The sequence below is a fragment of the Adiantum capillus-veneris genome, chromosome 12, assembly GCF_014529385.1.
Source record: "Adiantum capillus-veneris isolate H3 chromosome 12, ASM1452938v2, whole genome shotgun sequence".
Classification (NCBI taxonomy): Eukaryota; Viridiplantae; Streptophyta; class Polypodiopsida; order Polypodiales; family Pteridaceae; genus Adiantum; species Adiantum capillus-veneris.
The window spans coordinates 144,573,598-144,592,136 of NC_140942.1; the positions used below are offsets into that span (position 1 = coordinate 144,573,598).

Below are 18,539 nucleotides of genomic sequence, written 5' to 3' on the forward strand. Positions count from 1 at the left end.
CGAGCGGAACTAGCGGCCCCTCCGATAGAAATTGAAGCTCTTACCAGACGTGTCCTTTATACATGGTTTGTGGGATACAAATAATGGCCGATATACTAGACTCGCCCTCGAATCCTCTCGACAATTGGCAATGAAAGGGGATACATCATGTTGGTATGCGCAACTGTCCTCGTGGTTTCAGAGACACGGGTTCAGTATGGAAAGATTACCCCCCTTCCAATACTCTCTTGAGGCTCCATCACTGGCAATTACACGAACGGAGATTAATAAAATCATCCGACAGGATCTTATATAGTTGGATACTAAGACGACATGGGTAGACCCTACACAAGAATTGGGCACGAAGATGGCCGACTACAGAGAAAACTTCCTACAACTATCTGAAGATGGATTTGTGATTTGCCCGAGTTACATGGATACCCACCTGTCTCATGGTTTGAGATGTGCTATTGGTCAGTTTCGTACATCCTCACACCAGTTAAAAATTGAATTTGGCAGATTTAGGGGAATCCCACCTGATAGCAGAATTTGCAAGTTATGCAGAATGGAGCCGGAGACAGAATTACACTATATATGCCACTGCACAGTATACTATGAGATATGTGGGCGTTTTTATTGCCTCTATAAAGAAGGCTTTGGACCTCTAGATAGAATCATGCAATACCAAGATCAAAGATGTTTAGGCTTGTACCTACTGGAACTACATCGGCACAAGGAGAATCTAATGAGAAGACAAAGAGCACTACGGCCTCAGAGGCAGATCACAGACTTCTTCGGATCGAGAGAAGCAGGAGTGGAAGGGGAAGCAAGAGGCCAGCAGCCAACACAAAGGAGTACCCACATTCATACCAAAGGCACCCTAATTGACAGAGCGATTGAGCTTAGGAAATCGAGACGACCACGACCAAGATGTAGAAGCACACTTCACCGGAGGAGACTACAACAAAGGATTAGAAGCATTCTAGCCAGACACCCAGAATGCTCCTAAGAAGTTTATTTAATACTTTGTATTTAGTTTTTTCACATTTACTCACACTTTTCACACTTAGTACTTTAGTACTAAGGTACCCAGACATTGTAACAGATTCACCACTTTTGTATCAGTTTGGTCTCATAGGTCATTCTAGCCTTTTGAAGACGTTAATATAACATTTCATTTCATTTCTCACACACACACACACAAGCACACACACTTCGGTACTGATCAGACTACGCATGGCAGAGGACTTGAGAGGAGCATGCTGCCTACATGGATTCTGCAGAATTCTTGAACAGAGTGGCTAGACCCACTAAAGGTCGGGCAGCACTCCCCGGTTCCACCCACTTTTCAGTGCAGGCTGCTTGGAGACATTCAATACCTGGTAGTAGAGAGACCAGCCAATGGAAATTATGTAATTGCAACATCATCTGCTTCTCATCTGTGAAGTGCCAATGGGCAAGGAAGGCAAGGCTTTCAGGTCATTTGCTCTCCAGTGGCAGTGTCAATCTACCGGAAATGTTTCCTACGAAGAACGACATGGTGAAACCATCCAAGCAAATACTCTGTGCTTGTGAAATCAGACTCTTTGAGGGAGAAAACAAGCAGCAAGGTATCGATATCTGTCAGAATGCATATCATTGCTCAGGCAGTTCTATATCCCACCGCAAGTATAGCAAGACCTAAGATACATGCTTACCTAAGCCTTGAACATGGGCCATAATTGTTCAGAACATCCAGGCGCACCGGATTCGCAATGATAAAACAAACATTTGTACTGATAAACAAACACTACTTCCTCCAAACATTGCTTGCTGGCTCTTACAGACATGAGACATCCAGGTACTAAATGACAACATTCATGCAGACCCATTCAAAAAACATGAATATAACAATTCTCCATACGATAGCATGGACATTGGCCAAATAATGCGCTGGCATGCAAACCGGGTCACAACAATAGGCACACACAGAAATCTTATTCTAGTGCTATCAATACCTGTCAACTCATGTAATTTAAGCAAACAAATTAATGTGTATTGTTGTTTGCAACCTGAAGTGACAGGCTATTGAGATTGCTTATTACATCTGAACCTATGAACATACCTTGCACTGTGCCAGCAAGTCACCTTCAATTAAAAATATGTTCGAGTAATCGGTGTCAGCTATGTCCGCTACATTTCAGTCAAAACTGTTGGGTGACTGATCATAATCCAACAACCCTCTCCTGAAAAATGCAGACTGACCTCCAGTTTTATCAACAATGAGAGTGACGAGCTTGCAAAGCAATATCTATTTTGAAGCTTGACTCTCTTCTGTAACACCATACAAGAATAAATTGTTTAGAGAACCATCGCCAAGAATGAAACTTTCTAGCTTCAATTTCCTCGCAATTAGTTTCTAAATATACAGTGTCGTAATATTTTTATTTTTATTTTTTCAGACTCTGTTGCTGTGACCAATCAAATTGTTCTCATGCCCAGCAACAGAGCTCGAACTTTAAAAGAGCCAGTCCTGCAACTGCTTCACATCTTTCAGTTGAAGCCACCTATATGAACATCATTCGTGATCTAATTCTATCCTGATAAGTCACTTCCAGCTTTCTCGAACCATGGTAATCCACACCAATGTTCTACATAGAACCAATGGGGATGAATAATACGTTCTCAAGCTTTGCTTCATACCTTCCTTTGTGCCGCAGAGTTTTCTTTTATGGTTTCTGCAATCTTCATACAGAGGTGGTGGGAACAATAGGGCCCGAACATGCGGAAGTAGGGATCAAAGCAAGAACAGAACAGTGCAATTTCCTCCATGAGAGTGTCTGCTTGAGATCCATCAGAAGCTGGGATGGAACGTGGTATTCAGCATAACATCAATATCTCTCACCAAACATGAATTTCTCTCATGTAATGTCCAACATATGGCCGAAGAACTCAACTTCATCCATGCTTCAACAAGATAAGCATAAGGAGTCATTCTCGATTACTGCACAAGTAACTCTACTAAAAGCGCCTGGATATACCACCCTGTGCTCCATCCCTTTTATTTCCACTGTTCTTAAATTCCATCTTGCTGAAGTCTCGCCTGTTAGAATCTGGTTTTGGCCTACCTGGGTTTGAAAATTTCAACGGAACTACAGGCTTTAAGTAGGCTTGGCCAGGAAAGTGCCTTTGAGACTTGTTCAATTTTGAAAGCTCTGGAATCCAATGTGCCACATAATCACCCTCTGGATCATAGTTTTGGGCCTGAAAAAAACACCAAAGATACAAGTTTAGCAACTTAGAGGGCTTCACACTCAAGATCACAGATTTAGAGCTGAAAGAAAACATGTGTATACATGTTTGGCAACATACAACGATGGCTTGCAACATGAAGATTTACCGACTACGATTTCACGATGTTTCTTGGGGACCCATCCCCTAACGTCGAGGCAGCGTGTTTCAGAGTACATGGTCTCCTTGGCAGCCGGAGGTACATGAATACAACGGTTGGTTTTTCCTTTCCATTGTGTGGCAAGGATCACACAGAGTCCGGGCTCTTGAGTTCTCGCACCACACGTGGGACCTAGGAGTGACAGACTTGTTACACAAACTTTGGCCGCTAGCCAACTTCAGTGTGACACCACCTGATGCAGCTGGTTGTAGACACATTGTGATATACTTTTTTGCAGACACCCAAAGTGCAGAGCATGTGTCAGGATATTGTAGAGTCTATATCTGTAGCGAGTCCCATGGAGCCGACAGTTCCCTGCTAGATGGGGGCTTTCATGTGACTGGAGATCCTCATCTTAGTTAGGGCTTGTTCAGACACAGGCTCCTGCATGTTCCTTGAGGTTCAGAAGGAGGAGTCACTGCCGAGGCACCAAAGGTGGCCGAGTGCTGCTTTCAGTGGATTAGAGTTGTGGGCATCAGAGGGAGGACTTGTGTCATAGACATTGACCTGTCAAATCTTGAGTCAGGACATTGGCGGCTTTGGGCTTGGGAAAGCAGCCCTTCTTGGGGGAGTCATTTTGGTGGGATTCCCTTACTTCAGCTGATCACCCGCAGATCCCTTTCTTCCAGTACATAGCTCAGTTGGGTCGCCACATACTGATAGAGCAGAAGGAGGCTCGTCCTGCTGCAGCGATTCATTGGCAAGAGGAGGGTCTCACGTTCGAGTTCTTGGCAGAATTTTGGGAGCGCTTGTGAGACAACAAACAACCCAGGCGAGTCACCATGTTCCAGTGGCTAGTTGCACATCGAGCTACTGCAATCGCGTTGGTTGGTGCACAGCGGCCTTTCGGCAGTATGTGCCGCCTGTGACCACCCACTTGAGACTCGATGCCACTAGCTGTGGGATTGTCCCATGGCACAGTAGGTTTGGCTTCAGATTCTTCAGCTGAAGTCTGCACTCTCTACAACCAGCCAGTACATCTGGGGCACTGCAACTTGGTCCACACTCACGGGCCCAGCACTTTGTAGCAGGGCTAGTGTCACTAGCATAGGACGACAGTTAGTTACAGTTGAACAGGAGTTCACACTGGACGGACTCTCGTCTGGGCAGTGACACGTGGCAAGTGTTACGGATGGTGGTCCACTGGACACCGTGGCCAGATCACCACCACCTTAGTTTGGAGATAGGCTTAGCTATATTGGGATATCGGCTAGCCGTTGGTGGCTCTTTAGGAGATACATATGTGTGGCTAGTGCCGGTCCTAGCACACATTATCATTATCGTCATCTACTTTGTATGGTTATTCATCTTGAGTCTAGCATCTTGAGTTCATGCACATACACGTCTCCACCATCCCTGCACCTCGACACCCCCATTTGTACCCGTGAGTTCTTGGCTGGAGCTGAGTGTGTGGCCATGCCAGAGTCTGTACTGGTTTCTTTGAGTTAGTTGATGTTCATGTTGTTCACGTTCCACTGTTGAGACGTGTGCTGTTGCTCTGTTATTCACTATCTTCTGTGTTTTCATTATGTTGGAGTGAGATCTCACGCACATTGCACAGAGGAGCACCCATTGTAGAGGGCACGACACATCATCCCTGCTACAGGTGCTCTCATTTTTTGCACGCCCGGTGGGACCTCAACTGAAGTCTCACTCCGTCGAAAGTAGAGTCAAGGAATTACTTGGTTTAAGCTCTCTGTATCAATCGGTTGGTTTCGACTAGTCTGGGCCTTCTTCAACTTGGTCCTGTCTAGTTTCCCCTCGACCTGCTTGTTTGGACCTGCTTGACTAGATTTGCTTGTCTAGTCTCTCATCCTGGTCTAGTTGTCTCTCAGCCTAGTCTAGTCCTCTCTCGTTGAGGTCTAGCCAAGTGGTCTAGTCACTCGCCCTAGTCTAGTGGAGTCTGGTCCTGTGTTTAGTAAGTTAAAGGTCTTCGTGCCCAAAGCTTGGGTGGGCTCTTGGTTACTGCATGACACATACAAGGCAATCAAAAGAGCGACAAAGCCCACTACTAAGTCCTTTGAAGTACTTCCACAGAAAGCCTCAACCCTTCGTGCCAAGTAGAAGTCCACCAATCCCATTACCCCTACCTTCCCCTGCAGCTACCTCCATTCCCTCAACTAGTTCTACACCTCCCCAGTCACCCCCCTCAGTAAAGTTCTCACCCACTGTGTTATAGCAAGCTCTTACACAGACAGCCATGGCGGAGCTCACAAGCGTTCTGGCTAAGGTGAATATCAAGTTTCCGACTTTCAAGGGTCTCTCCACGTCGCACGAAGGATGTCGACGACCATGCCCGGAGATTTGTTTCCCTCTATAGGGGTCGTGGCCTCAACCGAGAAGACGCCTACTTAGTACTCTTCCCATCCACCTTGGATGGCTAAGCAAATAAATGGTACAGTCAGTTTGCAGAAAACCACTTTACTACCTGGGCCACGTTAAGACAACATTTCTATGAAGCTTTCAGACCACACGACTTCCAAGAGAAGGTTCTCAATGAGTTGGCCAACCTGATGCTCCAGCCCAAAGAGACTTTTGCAGAACTCATGACCAAAACAAAGTCTCTGGTTGCAGCTTCCTCAGCAACTAGCTCAATTTATGGTCAAAAAATGGGTAGAGAAGGCTCTTTCTAAGATTTCTCAGAAAAACTCAGAGAGTCTCTCCGACCTAAAGCCACTCTGGAGGACTTTGTTGTTGCTGCTGCTAGGATAGAGGGGGCGAGGAAGCTGTTTATCGACTCTCCTCAGGTAGAGACTGCCACTGTACTCTTGGAAACTCCATCTGACCCCTTGACTTCTTTACGCAGGGAACTAGAAGCCCTAGAGTTATAGCGAGCTCTTCAAGAGGAGAGGTCCTTCTCTCTTTAGACAAGAGAAGCCTCCACATCACGAGGCTTTGGAACAAACGCGAGCTAGAAGAGCTCAGGTCTCAGCACGAGACTAAGGGTATGGTTTGGTGTAACTCATGCCGCTCTCCAAGGCACCCTCCACATGAATGCCCCTTCGGATTTATTGCCACTTTTGTGAAAAGTCTGGACATGAGGACAAGGATTGCTACTACCTCAAGGGATTGCGACAAATACAGCAAAGTCTCGGTCCTACTCTCCAACAAGGGGCTAGCACCTGCAGCCAACATGGTTTCCCCATATGGCCATTCAAACTACATGCCGCCTTTGTTGAATACCCCTCCTTTGCAAGGTATGCCAAGCAATTTTCCGTCTCGAAGTTTTTTTCATGCCAATGCTCCATCAGCCCCTCAGAGCTTCTTTACTTCAGCCTCCAACTCCATGCAGCAGGAGCCTCGTCCCTGGTTTCGTCCATCCAATCGGCCCATTCTATGCAGTAGATGCGGAGAATATGGGCATTACCAAAGCAAATGTCCTTTACTTGAAGGGTCTCCTCCTTGCCGTCATTGCCCGGAGACTAAGAACCACTACATTAAGGATTGTTCCAAGCAAAGGACATCCACGTCTTCGAGGCAACCTGAATTCACCTTTCCCAAAATCAATTTGATAGCACTTAGTACCGTCCCTCAAGCATCACCTTCTACTCATGTGGTGGCCCCTAATGACAAGTTCAAGTAGGTACAGGAGCCCACTGGTGTTCTCACTCGGGCTTAGAGGGCATCCTTGGGTCTCAGTCTTCCAACCAATTCCCCTCTTCTGCCCATGATCCCACCAATGGAAACCCCGCTTCCAACTGTCGACAAGCCATCCCATTGTGCCAAGCAAGGATCCTCATCTCTGCTCTCAAATATTGATGAAGCTTTCTTAGAAGCACTAGCCGACCTAAAGCAGATTATGATGCCTGAGAAACCAATTGTAGAAAAAGAAAAGCTTACAGCAAAGACAATCTTGAAGAACACCTTCCAACAAGTGTCACTCTATAACATCCTTCGGCTAGATGCGAGTTTTCGAAGTGGCATCCTTGCAGTTATTCAGTCGCTTTACCCTGGAGTAGGTCCTAGTGGCAGGCACCTCCCAGTGCAACCATCAGCGTCCTATATGATATCCTATCCCCCTACTCCCCTCACTGATTATCAAAGTCCTCATCTCACTGTGTCCATTTTGGGGCAGTAATTCTCAGGAGTAATTGTGGATGGTGGATCTAGCATCAACATGATACCTAAGTTCACCATGTTGGCTTTAGGCCTACAGCCTACTCGTCTTGATCCCTTCACAATATTATTGGCCGACCAGAGGACAGTCTACCTTGTGAGCATAGTGGACAAGGTGCCTCTGTAGGTACAAGATTTCACCTTTAGTTTGGATTTTGTTGTGGTTCGTCTTCCACGGGTTGAGGGAGGATTTCCCCTGCTCATTGGTAGACCATGGTTGCGGCACACTAAAGCACTGCATGATTGGGGAAATGACTCAATATGGATACATACTCCTGGCTCCCCAATGAAACCCATTCAACTTGAAGTAGGCATGGATACAGTGGTGCAACATAGTTCTTTGTCAATGGAATCGAATCCTGAACTAAATCAGCCTACTCCACTTGACGGGTCAGAAGAAGATTTGCTGGATTGGTTGGAAGCTACCAAGCATATGCCTTGTTATGGCGTCTCTATTCAATCTTTGCCTAAGGATACAACATCTTCCAAACTTTCTTCACTACCTGAACCCAACGAGCCACCTGAGCTCCCAGCAGGTGTGGAGGTCACAACGTCTGATGAACTACCCTTCAACGAGATTCCGCAAAGCAGGTTCCAAGCACAAGATTATATTTGGACCTTCTTCACTTTCTGTTGTTTCTACTTTCTGACAGTATTTTTCTTCATGGCCTTCCCTCGCCCCTCTTCACCCCCTACCCACCCCCCCCGTCGCCCCTACCCACCCCACCCCCTCGCCCCTACACACCCCTATCTTCTCTCATCCCTACCCACCCCCAGCCCTCACCCCTACCCATCCCCTCTCTCTTTCTCGCCCACACCCCTATCTTCTCTCACCTCTACCCACCCCCTAGCCCTCGCCCCTACCCTCACCCCCTCTCTCCCTCGCCCCTACCTACCCTATCCTCACCCCTACCAACCACCTAGCCCTCACCCCAACCCACCCCCTACACCCTACCCTCGCCCCTACCCACCCCTCTCTCTCCCTCGCCCCTACCTACCCCCTCTCACCCTCCTAGCCCCTACCCACCCCTTGCCCCCTAGCTCGGCTTGCTTGAGCCCCTACACCTCTTCTTGCAAGTCTCGCCACAGTTTCTCTCCTAATTCTCCAAGTTTCGAGCTTACATATGACATGCTTGGGGAATGGTTTCCTTGTGCTGGATCCTTGTTGAAGTCTTGTGTAAGGGAAGTTGTAGCAGCACATCTGACATCTCGAGTCCGAGCAGCTGAACCTAGTTGATCCTCTTGCCTTCTTCAGCGGCATGTATCAGACTGTATCTTGAGTTCATGCACATGCACGTCTGCACCATCCCTGCACAGTTGAGCCTCGACACCCCCATTTGTACCCGTGAGTTTGGGCTGGAGCTGAATGTGCGGCCATACCAGAGTCTGTACTGGTTTCTTTGAGTTAGTCGATGTTCATGTTGTTCACGTTCCACTGTTGGTCGTGGTGTTGTTGCTTTGTTATTCACTATCTTCTGTGTTTTCATTCTGTTGGAGTGAGATCTCACGCACATTGCACTGCGGATCACCCACAATAGAGAGCACGACACATCATCCTTGCTACACACTTTGTTTTGAGATGGCTACACTTAGCAAGATGATTGTGATATAGGAGGGCCGGCCTACACTCCAGCCGACCACAGAGTTAGTCTATCAGGCGTGGAGCAGAGATAGAGAGTGGTGTTGGGAGCTCTGTAGCGCGGATAACGTGTCGTGCTCTCTACAGTGGGTGGTCCTCAGTGCAATGTGCGTGACAATCTCACTCAAACAGACTGAATCTCCCTCAAACAGATGAACAGAAGGGAAACAATAGACGTCAACAGAGCTCTCAAAGACACAGCAGCAGACCAGAACATATGACTCGACTATCTCAAAGACTGATACAGACTCTGGCATGGCAGCACACTCAGCTCCAGCCTAGGACTCTCAGGTACAATGGGGGTGTCGAGGCTCAGATGTGCCGGGATGGTGCAGAAGTGCTCTGTGTAAAAACCCACTCTAGACGACTACTACGTACAAAGATAATGCCACTGGCCCAAAACGACTACTCATATGCACAATCATCAAGAGCCACCAACGGCTCATAAAGAACATCATCTAAGTCTATCCCCACTGGGTGGTGGTGGTGACCTGGCCACGATGTCCACTAGACCACCCTGCCACGTGTCTGCCCAAGTGTGAACCGACCAGACTAAAGACCAACTGTAAACTACTGTCATATGAAAGTGAAAGTGACATTGTAGTAGGCTACAGGTTGCCCACCACAAGACCGTTGTCCGTCCCGGAGAGCGGAACTGAAGAACTGAAATATCGACGATCTACTGTTGGTGGTCGGATGATGGAGGAGGAGGTGGAGGAGGCTGATAGTAAGGTGGGTAAGGAGATGGAGGCCAATTGTATGGTGAGGGGTAGTGGCCATGAGGAGGGTACATCGGGTATGGAGTAGCCAGCCCATGAGCAGCAGGCTGCGTCATGTGAGACGGTTGACTGTGAGTAGGTGGAGCTCGTGGAAACCCAGGAAAAGACTGCGCAGGCTGCGAGGGTGGAACATGTTGTTGGAATCCCGGGAAGCCGTAGAAGTGTTGAGGAAAGGATGGAGACTGGGAGGGGGAGGCCATAGAGGGACCCTGAAAGTGTGATGAGACCGATCCTGTTGGTTTAGACTCCATTTTAGTAGGATTTGCTTTCTCTGCTGTTTGAGAATTCCCTGAATGTGCTTTGGCAACATCTGCCTGTGTCGGTACCTGTGTTGCCATAGCAGGAACTTGCTGAGAAACCGGGGTTGTAGTTGTAGCTGTAGCTGGAACTGCCTGTGAAATGGCTACAGCTTGGTATTTTGCGCAAGAAGAACATAGTGTATGTACCACCGGAGAGAGGTCCTGAACTGCTGGGGTCATATCATTTGCCTCTTTTAACTGTTTTTGCTAAGTGTGGACAATATGTTTGAGGTCCACTACCTGTTGAGTTAAGATTCTTATGCGATCTTGAGCTATAGCAATGAAATTGTCCCTATCAATTGCTCGTTGAAGATGTGTTTGCACTTCCCTTGTCATACCGTCATAGCAAGCGCGATGCATACCGTTGGTACCTTGCAATGAGAGGGTTGCATTGATAATCGTCGAAATGGCTCTTCTGTCTGCCTCTAAAAGTCTGTCGGCCTGATGCGCAAAAGTATCATACATGTCATGCTTGTCAGATGTAGGCGCCCCAGAGCTAGATGCCCCTGTAGTATCCTTTGGTGCCCCAACAGTAAGAGTAGTACGTGGTGCTGGCGACACAACTGGAGGTTGTGTTTTAGTGACTGCAACAATACTCACAAGAGGTGGTGTGAAAGTGGTGGCGGCCATAGAAGTAGACATACGCACTGCTGGTGTTGTAGTATGGACGTCCGAGATTTTGACCTGTGATTCTGAGAAAGGTAGTGTTGCCAGCTGCTCAGATGAATCTTTTTGCACCTTTGCCCTCTTACGCAAGATGCCTTTCCCTTTGGCCATTTTGGAACGTTCTTGCTCTTTTGGATCATTTTGCATCTGTCTTTTGCTGCATAATCTGTACTACCCAATACATAATAGGCGCTGCATAGCAATTGAACCTTTCCGCTTTGCCTTTACGCTGAGTCCGAAAACGCTTTGCCCTGTCCTATAGCGCTTTAAACAGCAAATTGTGAAATGGGTATGGCAGGCAGTGATAGAGACAAAAAAGAGCATCGCATATTGCTGGAGAACCTGGAGAAGATGGAACCCCTGTTCTTTCAGGTGCTCGCAGTAAAAAATAATACTGTAACACTGAATACAGTTGTTGACTCCTGTGATAGTCTGGATGTGAGTCCAACAAAAGTTCCTGACAAGCATTCGCAATTTCTTCTGGTGAGAGATTCGAGAAGGTTTTTGTTGCGGGCAGAGGTGCCAGCACAGTGAATATTCCCATAGCCTGTCCTATATCCTCCGTTGTAAGTGCAGTATCATTCAGCTTTGGAAAAGTTAGCAAGAGGGAACATAGCTTGGCAGTAGAGATATTGGCAGACAAGTCGGTCTGAGCCAAATTTTGAAGACCCAAGTGTATCAGTTGCTGCTGAGAGAACACATCCTTGAGTGCTGGATTCGGAGCCTGTAAATGATATATCATTATTAGAGGTACCTTGGAGAGGGCACCAGACGGGCGAGGCACCTGGAGAGTGGTAACCCTGTCAGTGACTGATTGGGGCGACTCTTCCTCTGAAGATTCCTCTGAAAGCTGCTCTGAACTAGGAGTGTAATCTGATTTACTGTCAGAGCTATCCCCAGAGGCCGAGGACTCTTCCTCATATTGGAGATGCTTTTCTTTATTGCGAGTTCTAACCATCTTTATCAAGTGTGCCTGAGAATCTAATTGATGAGTCCCACTGTTAGCAGGAGCAAAAGGGCGAGACCCACTTCGGTACTGGATGAAGACTGAACAAAGTACCAAGGCTATAAAGGCTCTCTGCTTTTGGGGTTGGCTTTTTGCATGCTTTTCGCAGGTAAAATATGCCCTTGGTGAGAAGTGAGAAACCGCCCAAATTGCGTTTCGCAGATCCGCGGTGCTTGCTTTTTTTTTTTTTTTTTTTGGGGAGCGAAGGGCGAGGGCGAGGGACGAGGGGAGGAAGGGCTAGGTCTAGGACCAGGGCTAGAGGCTAGGGGCGAGGTCGAGAGAGGTCGAGAGGGTGAAGGGGAGGGCTAGGGCTAAGGCTAGGGACGAGGAGATGGGCAAGGCGAGAGGGTGAGGGGGTCTAGGGCAAAGGCGAGGGGCTAAGGGCGAGGGAGTGGTTGAGGACGAGGGGCTAGGGGGCGAGGGCGAGGGCGAGAGGGTGAGGGTCTAGGGGCGAGGGCGAGGGCGAGGGGCCAGGGGTTGAGGGCGAGAGGGTGAGGGTCTAGGGGCGAGGGATAAGGAGGCGAGGGCGAGGGGCGAGGGGCGGGCTAGGGCGAGAGAAGAGGGGCTAGGGGGCGAGGGCGAGAGGGTGCGAATCCAGGGTCGAGGGGCTAGGGCGAGGAATAGGGGGTGAGGGGCTAGGGGCGAGGGCGAGGGGCTAGGGGCCAGGGAATAGGGGTTGAGGGCGAGGGCGAGGGGGCGAGGGGGCGAGGGTGAGGGTCTAGGGATAAGGAGGCGAGGGCGAGGAATAGGGAGTGAGGGGCTAGGGGCGAGCAAATAGGGGGTGAGAACGAGGGGCTAGGGATAAGTTAGGTCAAGGGCGAAGCAGGCCAAGGCTAGGGCGAGGGCGAGGGCGAGGGCGAGGGCAAGAGTAAGGTCAAGGCTAGGGCCTAGGGCCTAGGGCGGGGAAACCACTAGGGCTAGGATTAGGGCTAGGGGTTGAGAGGATAGACAAAGTCGAGGGTAGAAAAATAAAGAGGGAGTTTTAACACGTAGGAACTATCCCAGAGATCTTAAAGATTTAGCGACAACCAATACACAGACTTGATTAATAGAAAGCATGGATAATTTCGAGGTACTGAGAAAGAATGAGCAGTGGATAGAACGCGAAGTACTTTCATAAACACCCCACTCAATGATACAAAGGCATTGATCCATATCAAAGAACTGAGATTCACTTGAGAGGCAAAAGATGAGAAAAGGTACTGAGTCGAGATTGAGGACTGAGGGGATTTGCTTATGCCCAAGACCGACAGGGATTGAAGACAGAGAGAGTGAAGGATAGAGTTGATCCAAGTCCAGAATCAAACCTATGAGCTTAACAGCAAGATGCGGTAGATAGTGATTCCGAGGATAGTGATTCTGAGGCTATTTAAAGGTTCAGAATCGGCGAAGCTCAACACTTGATTGTCGCGCGGTTAGACCCTTGAGCGGCTTCTTAAGCATGATAGCATTTGATCCGAGATCCATTGACTAAAGGCAGAGAAACTCCTTCGAGAGTGGCTAATTGTACAGCGTCGTGGGGTAGAATCTCCATCACCTTATATGGTCCTTGCCATGCTGGGACCAACTTCTTTGCTTTTTTCAGAAACTTGGCCTGATAAAGTAGCACCAATGCTCCTTGCGTTATTTGCGGCTTCCTGAGATGGCGATCATGCCAGGCTTTACGACGAAGCTGCTCTGCTTCTAGAGCCAGTAGAGCCAGTGAAGCCACTTTGTTTCATTCACAAAGTGACTACCCCTGTCACTGGTGATTTCCAAGGGACATCCAAACCTACACAAAATATTTTCGTAGAGAAACTTGGCTACCGTAGTGCCAGTGCAGTCCGTTGTTGCAAGTACCTCTGCCCACTTTGTTGCGTAGTCGGTAGCCACCAAGAGATACTTCCGATTGCCTGGTTGGGCAGAGGGAGTAATTGGGCCTACAAAATCTGTGCCCCATCTCTCAAAGGGTTGCCATGCCATAGAGACCTGCAGAGAACGGTTTGACTGTTTGCTTGGTTTAGGGCCACAGCGCTGACATACATCACATACCTTTACATAGGCAATTGCATCGTGGAAAATATAGAGCCACCATAAGCCACACTGGAGAATCTTTTGTGCAGTAATATGGCCAGGGTAATGGCCACCAGTGGGACCACTATGGGCATCCTCTAAAATATACTCGACTTCATGAGGGGAGACACACCGCCGCAGAACACCATCCTGCCCTGATTTGTATAGCTGGCCCCCAATGAGAGTGAAAGGCCTAGACTTCAGCAACAGGCGTCTCTTCTGCAGGGGAGAAGCATTCTCTGGGTAGAGGCCACTAGAAAGCAGATGCAAAACATCGCCGTACCATTCCGGTGTGGTATCCACCTTAAAGAGACTGCTATCAGGAAAGTCGTCAGCAACCCCTGTTGCTTCTTCACCAGTGTGAACGCGAGAAAGGTGGTCCGCAAGGACATAATGTTTGCCGGGCCTGAGTACCACTTCGAAATCGAACTCTTGAAATAAGAGTAGCCATCGCCATACTCTACCTGCAACCTGCGGCTTGTTGAGCAGATATCGCAGGGCATGGTGATCAGTAATAACTGTGAAGTGGACCCCTAAAAAGTAGTGCCGAAATTTTTGCAGAGCATACACATAGCTAAACCTTCCCTTTCTGTGGTGCTATAGTTGCACTCTGCCTTGGTGAGTAAGCGACTTGCATAGTGAACAGGGCGATCCAGGTTATACTCCTTACTAGGTTGAGTCAGCACCGCACCCACATCCAGTTGACTGGCATCTGTATGCACATGAAAGGTGAGAGACCAATCGGGAGCTACTAAGATAGGCGCTTCAGTGAGTCGTTTTTTAAGGTATGCAAAAGCTTCAGCCTCTGCCTTTGACCATTGAAAGGGAACAGCAGCACTGGTTAGGCGGGTCAGGGGTTGAGCCACCTGTGCATACATGCGTATAAACCTGCGATGATACCCTGTGTGGCCTACAAAGCTCTGTACCCCTTTTGGGTTGATGGGAGGTGGTAACTTTAAGATTGCCACAATCTTCTTTGGGTCAGGCGCTAAACCTTTAGCAGACACCACATGGCCTAGAAGTGTGCCTTCAGTAACCAAAAAATGACATTTGTTAGGATTTAGCTTTAGGCGTGCCTCTCTACACCTGAGGAAGACAGCAGAGAGCTGAGCGAGGTGTTCCTCTAGGTTTTCCACTGGGGTTGAACATTGAGCACCTGAGAAGGTCGAAAAATCGTCCATGAAGATGCGAAGATGATCCGTAAGCAGAGGACAAAAGATGAGATATACCGCCCTATTGAAAGAAGGTGGAGCATTTTTCAACCCAAAAGACATTCGAGTGTATATAAAAATACCCCAAGGAGTCACAAATGCCGTTTTCAACTGATCACCTGGATGGATGCCCAAGTGATTGTATCCACTAAACCCATCCATGAAACTGTACAATACATGCCCTGCTACATCTTTGAGTACACGCTCAGTGAAAGATGTTGAGAAACCATCTGGGATAGTTACCTTATTCAGAGCACGGTAATCGACGCACACACGGATTTTGTTGGATTGCTTCTTAGGCGCTATCACCATGGGTGATAACCACTCAGAGTGCTCCACAGGTACTATGATCCCTACCTCTTGCATTTTTTCTAACTCTGCCTTGACCGCCTCAGCATACTTCGGGTTGAACTTGTAAGCTCGGCCTCTTACAGGCTTAGCCCCTTCAACCAGAGGTATAGTGTGGACACCCAATTCTGGTGGAATCCCCTCTAAATCCTTGTAGGACCAAGCAAAAACATCTTTAAAAGAGTGGATGAAAGAGACTACCTGATTGAGTAATGCGGGATGCTCCCATAACCAAGCTGCTAGCAGTACGTGCTGAGGATTGTCAGGATCTCCCAGGTTGACTTCTCTGACTGGGTCTGGGGGTGTAGCTGGAGAGGGTGCTTCTGAAGATGAGAGGTGAGCTGCCTCTTGGAGATTCAAGACATCATGTGCAGGTGTTTGATCGATTGGAAACTGTGCATACTCTTCTTGTAACCATCCCTGTGGGAGCTCCTCGAAGGGTAAATCTTCAAATGCAGACGACATGACAGAGTGCTTTTGAAGGGGGTCCGACTTGGGAGACGCTCCAGGAAGGGGGAAATCTTTGGTGAGTGCATGCAGGGGAGATTTTTTCCCCCTACGGTGATGTTTTATGTTCCCCAAGACCGAGGGCTTCCATCGGCAGGTCATTCGACGCATGAGAATTTGGGGCTGACACACTTACTTCTTCGACTGTTGTACTGTCTGCTATAGGACTTTGGACAATGTCCTCCTGAGGATTTTGAAGAGAGAGTGTTACTGGTGGCACAGGTAAGTTTTGAGTAGAGACCATGTAGCATGGCATCGAAGTGGTAGCTTCCAACCACTGTAGCAGGTCCTCGTCAGACCCGTCAAGTGGGATGGGCTGCTCAGGGTCGGGGTTGGACTGTACTGTCAATGAGCTGTGTTGAGCCACTGGATCCATCCCTCCTTCAAGCCAGATTGGTTGCATTTGGGAGCCGGGAGTGTGTATCCACATGGCGTCGTTTCCCCAATCGTGAAGTGCCTTAGTATGCCGCAACCATGGTCTACCAATCAGCAAGGGAAATCCTCCCTCCACCTGAGGAAGACTGACCACCACAAAATCCAAGCTAAATGTGAAGTCTTGTACCTTCAAAGGCACCTTCTCTACTATGCCCACACGATAGACTGTCCTCTGGTCTGCCAATGTAACAGTGAACGGAGCAGGGCGAGTAGGCTACAGACCTAAGGCTGACATGGTAAATTCAGGCATCAGATTGATTCCAGACCCACCATCCACTATGACGTCTGAGAATGACTGCCCAAGAATAGATACAGTAAGACGTGGACTTTTATAGTCGGTGAGGGGAGCAGCTGGATATGAAATCATGTAGGACTCCAGGGGTTGCACAGGTAGGTGCCCGCCACTAGGCCCTGTACTAGGGTACAAAGATTGAATTATTGAGAGGGTGTCACTTCTAAGAGTTGCATCTAGCCGAAGCATCTCATAAAGAGATACTTGCTGAAAGGTGTTCTTCAAGATTGCTTCCGCAGTAGGCCTAGCTTCTACAACCTGGGCCTCCTCGGAAACTTTGACCTGTTGCAAGTCAGCTACTGCTGCCAGGAAGGCTCCATCAATGTCCGAAAGCATAGAGATTGGCCTATTCTTTGCACCATTTACGGGTGCGACATTTTGAACAGGTTGCTGAAGTGTTGGACCTGATGGTCCAGTTGGCAAACTTAAACCCAGGGCTGCTCTTTGTGCTCGAGTGAGCACCCCAGTATGCTCTGCTGCTTGTTGTGGCTGAACTGTATGTGTAGCAGGTGCTGGCTGAGGGGTGGTGTTCACTGTGATTAGATTGATTTTCGGGAATATAAACTCTTGTTGATTTTGATTTGGGCCTGAAGATGAGGATGCCCTTTGTTTGGGACAATCTTTACTGTAGTGGTCCTTAGACTCCGGACAATGTCTGCACGGAGGAGACCCTTCAGGTAAAGGACACTTACTTTGGTAATGCCCATATTCACCGCATCTGTAGCATAGGATTGGCCGATTTGACGGACGAAACGAGGGACGAGGTGGTCGCTGCTCTTGTTGTTGCACGGTGCTGGAGGCTGAGGTGTAGAAACTTTGGGGAACTCAGGGAGTACTAGCATGATAAAAACTGTGGGGTGCAAAGTTGTTGTGCATACCTTGCTACATAGGGGGTGTTGTCAGCAGAGGAGGCAACGGGTTTTGATGGCCGTAGGGTGAGACCATGTTGGATGCAGGTGCTAGCCCTTGTTGGAGAGAAGGACGTAGATTTTGTTGTATTTGCCGCAATCCTTTGATATAGTAACAATCCTTATCTTCGTGCCCAGATTTTTCGCAGAAGTGGCAATAAGCCCGAAGGGGACAGTCCTGTGGAGGATGTCCAGGAGAGCAACAAGAGCTGTACCATACCATAGCTTTGGTCTCCTGGTGAGACCGAAGCTCTTCTAGTTCTCTTTTGATTTGATCGAAAGCCTCCAGGTGCGATGGTTTCTATGTGAGGAGAGATTGATTTCTCTTCTTGGAGTGCTCGTTGTAGTTTGAGGGCTTCGAGTTCCCTGCGCAAGGAAGTCAAAGGATCAACAGGACTTCCTTCGGAGAACACAGAGGAAGTATCTATGTGAGGAGAGTTGTTGAACAGCTTCCTAGCCCCCTCTATTCTAGTAGCAGCTACGATGAATTCCTCCAGAGTGGCGTCAGGTCGGAGGCTCTCCCGGAGTTTTTGCTGAGAGGTTTTTGGAAGCGCCTTCTCCACCCACTTCTTAACCATGAATTCACCGGGTTGCTGGGGAAGCTTGGCAACCAGAGACTTGGTTTTGGTCATAAGCTCCGCAAAAGTCTCCTCTAGCTGGAGCACCATGTTGGCCAACTCATCCAACACTTTCTCTTGGTAGTCGCCCGGCCTGAAAGCTGCACAGAACTGTTGTCTTAAGTCTGTGCCCAAGTTGCAAAATGATTCTCTGCAAATTGGCTGTACCATTTGTCTGCTAAGCCGTCCAAGGTGGAAGGAAAAAGTACCAGATAAGCATCTTCCTTGTTAAGACCACGTCCTCTACAGAGAGAT

At 48.4% G+C, this 18,539-nt stretch overlaps 1 protein-coding gene across 3 annotated transcripts in view; it reads right to left on the reverse strand.

Annotated features, from left to right (window-relative positions):
• Positions 1-1,955: 1,955 nt before the first annotated feature.
• CRY3 (cryptochrome 3) overlaps positions 1,956-18,539 on the reverse strand; it is a 95,368-nt gene continuing 78,784 nt past the window's right edge. For 2 of the 3 annotated variants that reach the window (XM_086525826.1, XM_086525824.1), the window contains exon 14: positions 2,770-3,222. In XM_086525826.1, coding sequence (XP_086381952.1) covers positions 2,980-3,222 — 243 coding nt within the window. In that variant the 3' untranslated portion in view covers positions 2,770-2,979. Of the gene's footprint in view, positions 2,293-2,661; positions 3,223-18,539 lie in introns of those variants that run through there. The other variant, XM_086525827.1, reaches the window with a different exon arrangement.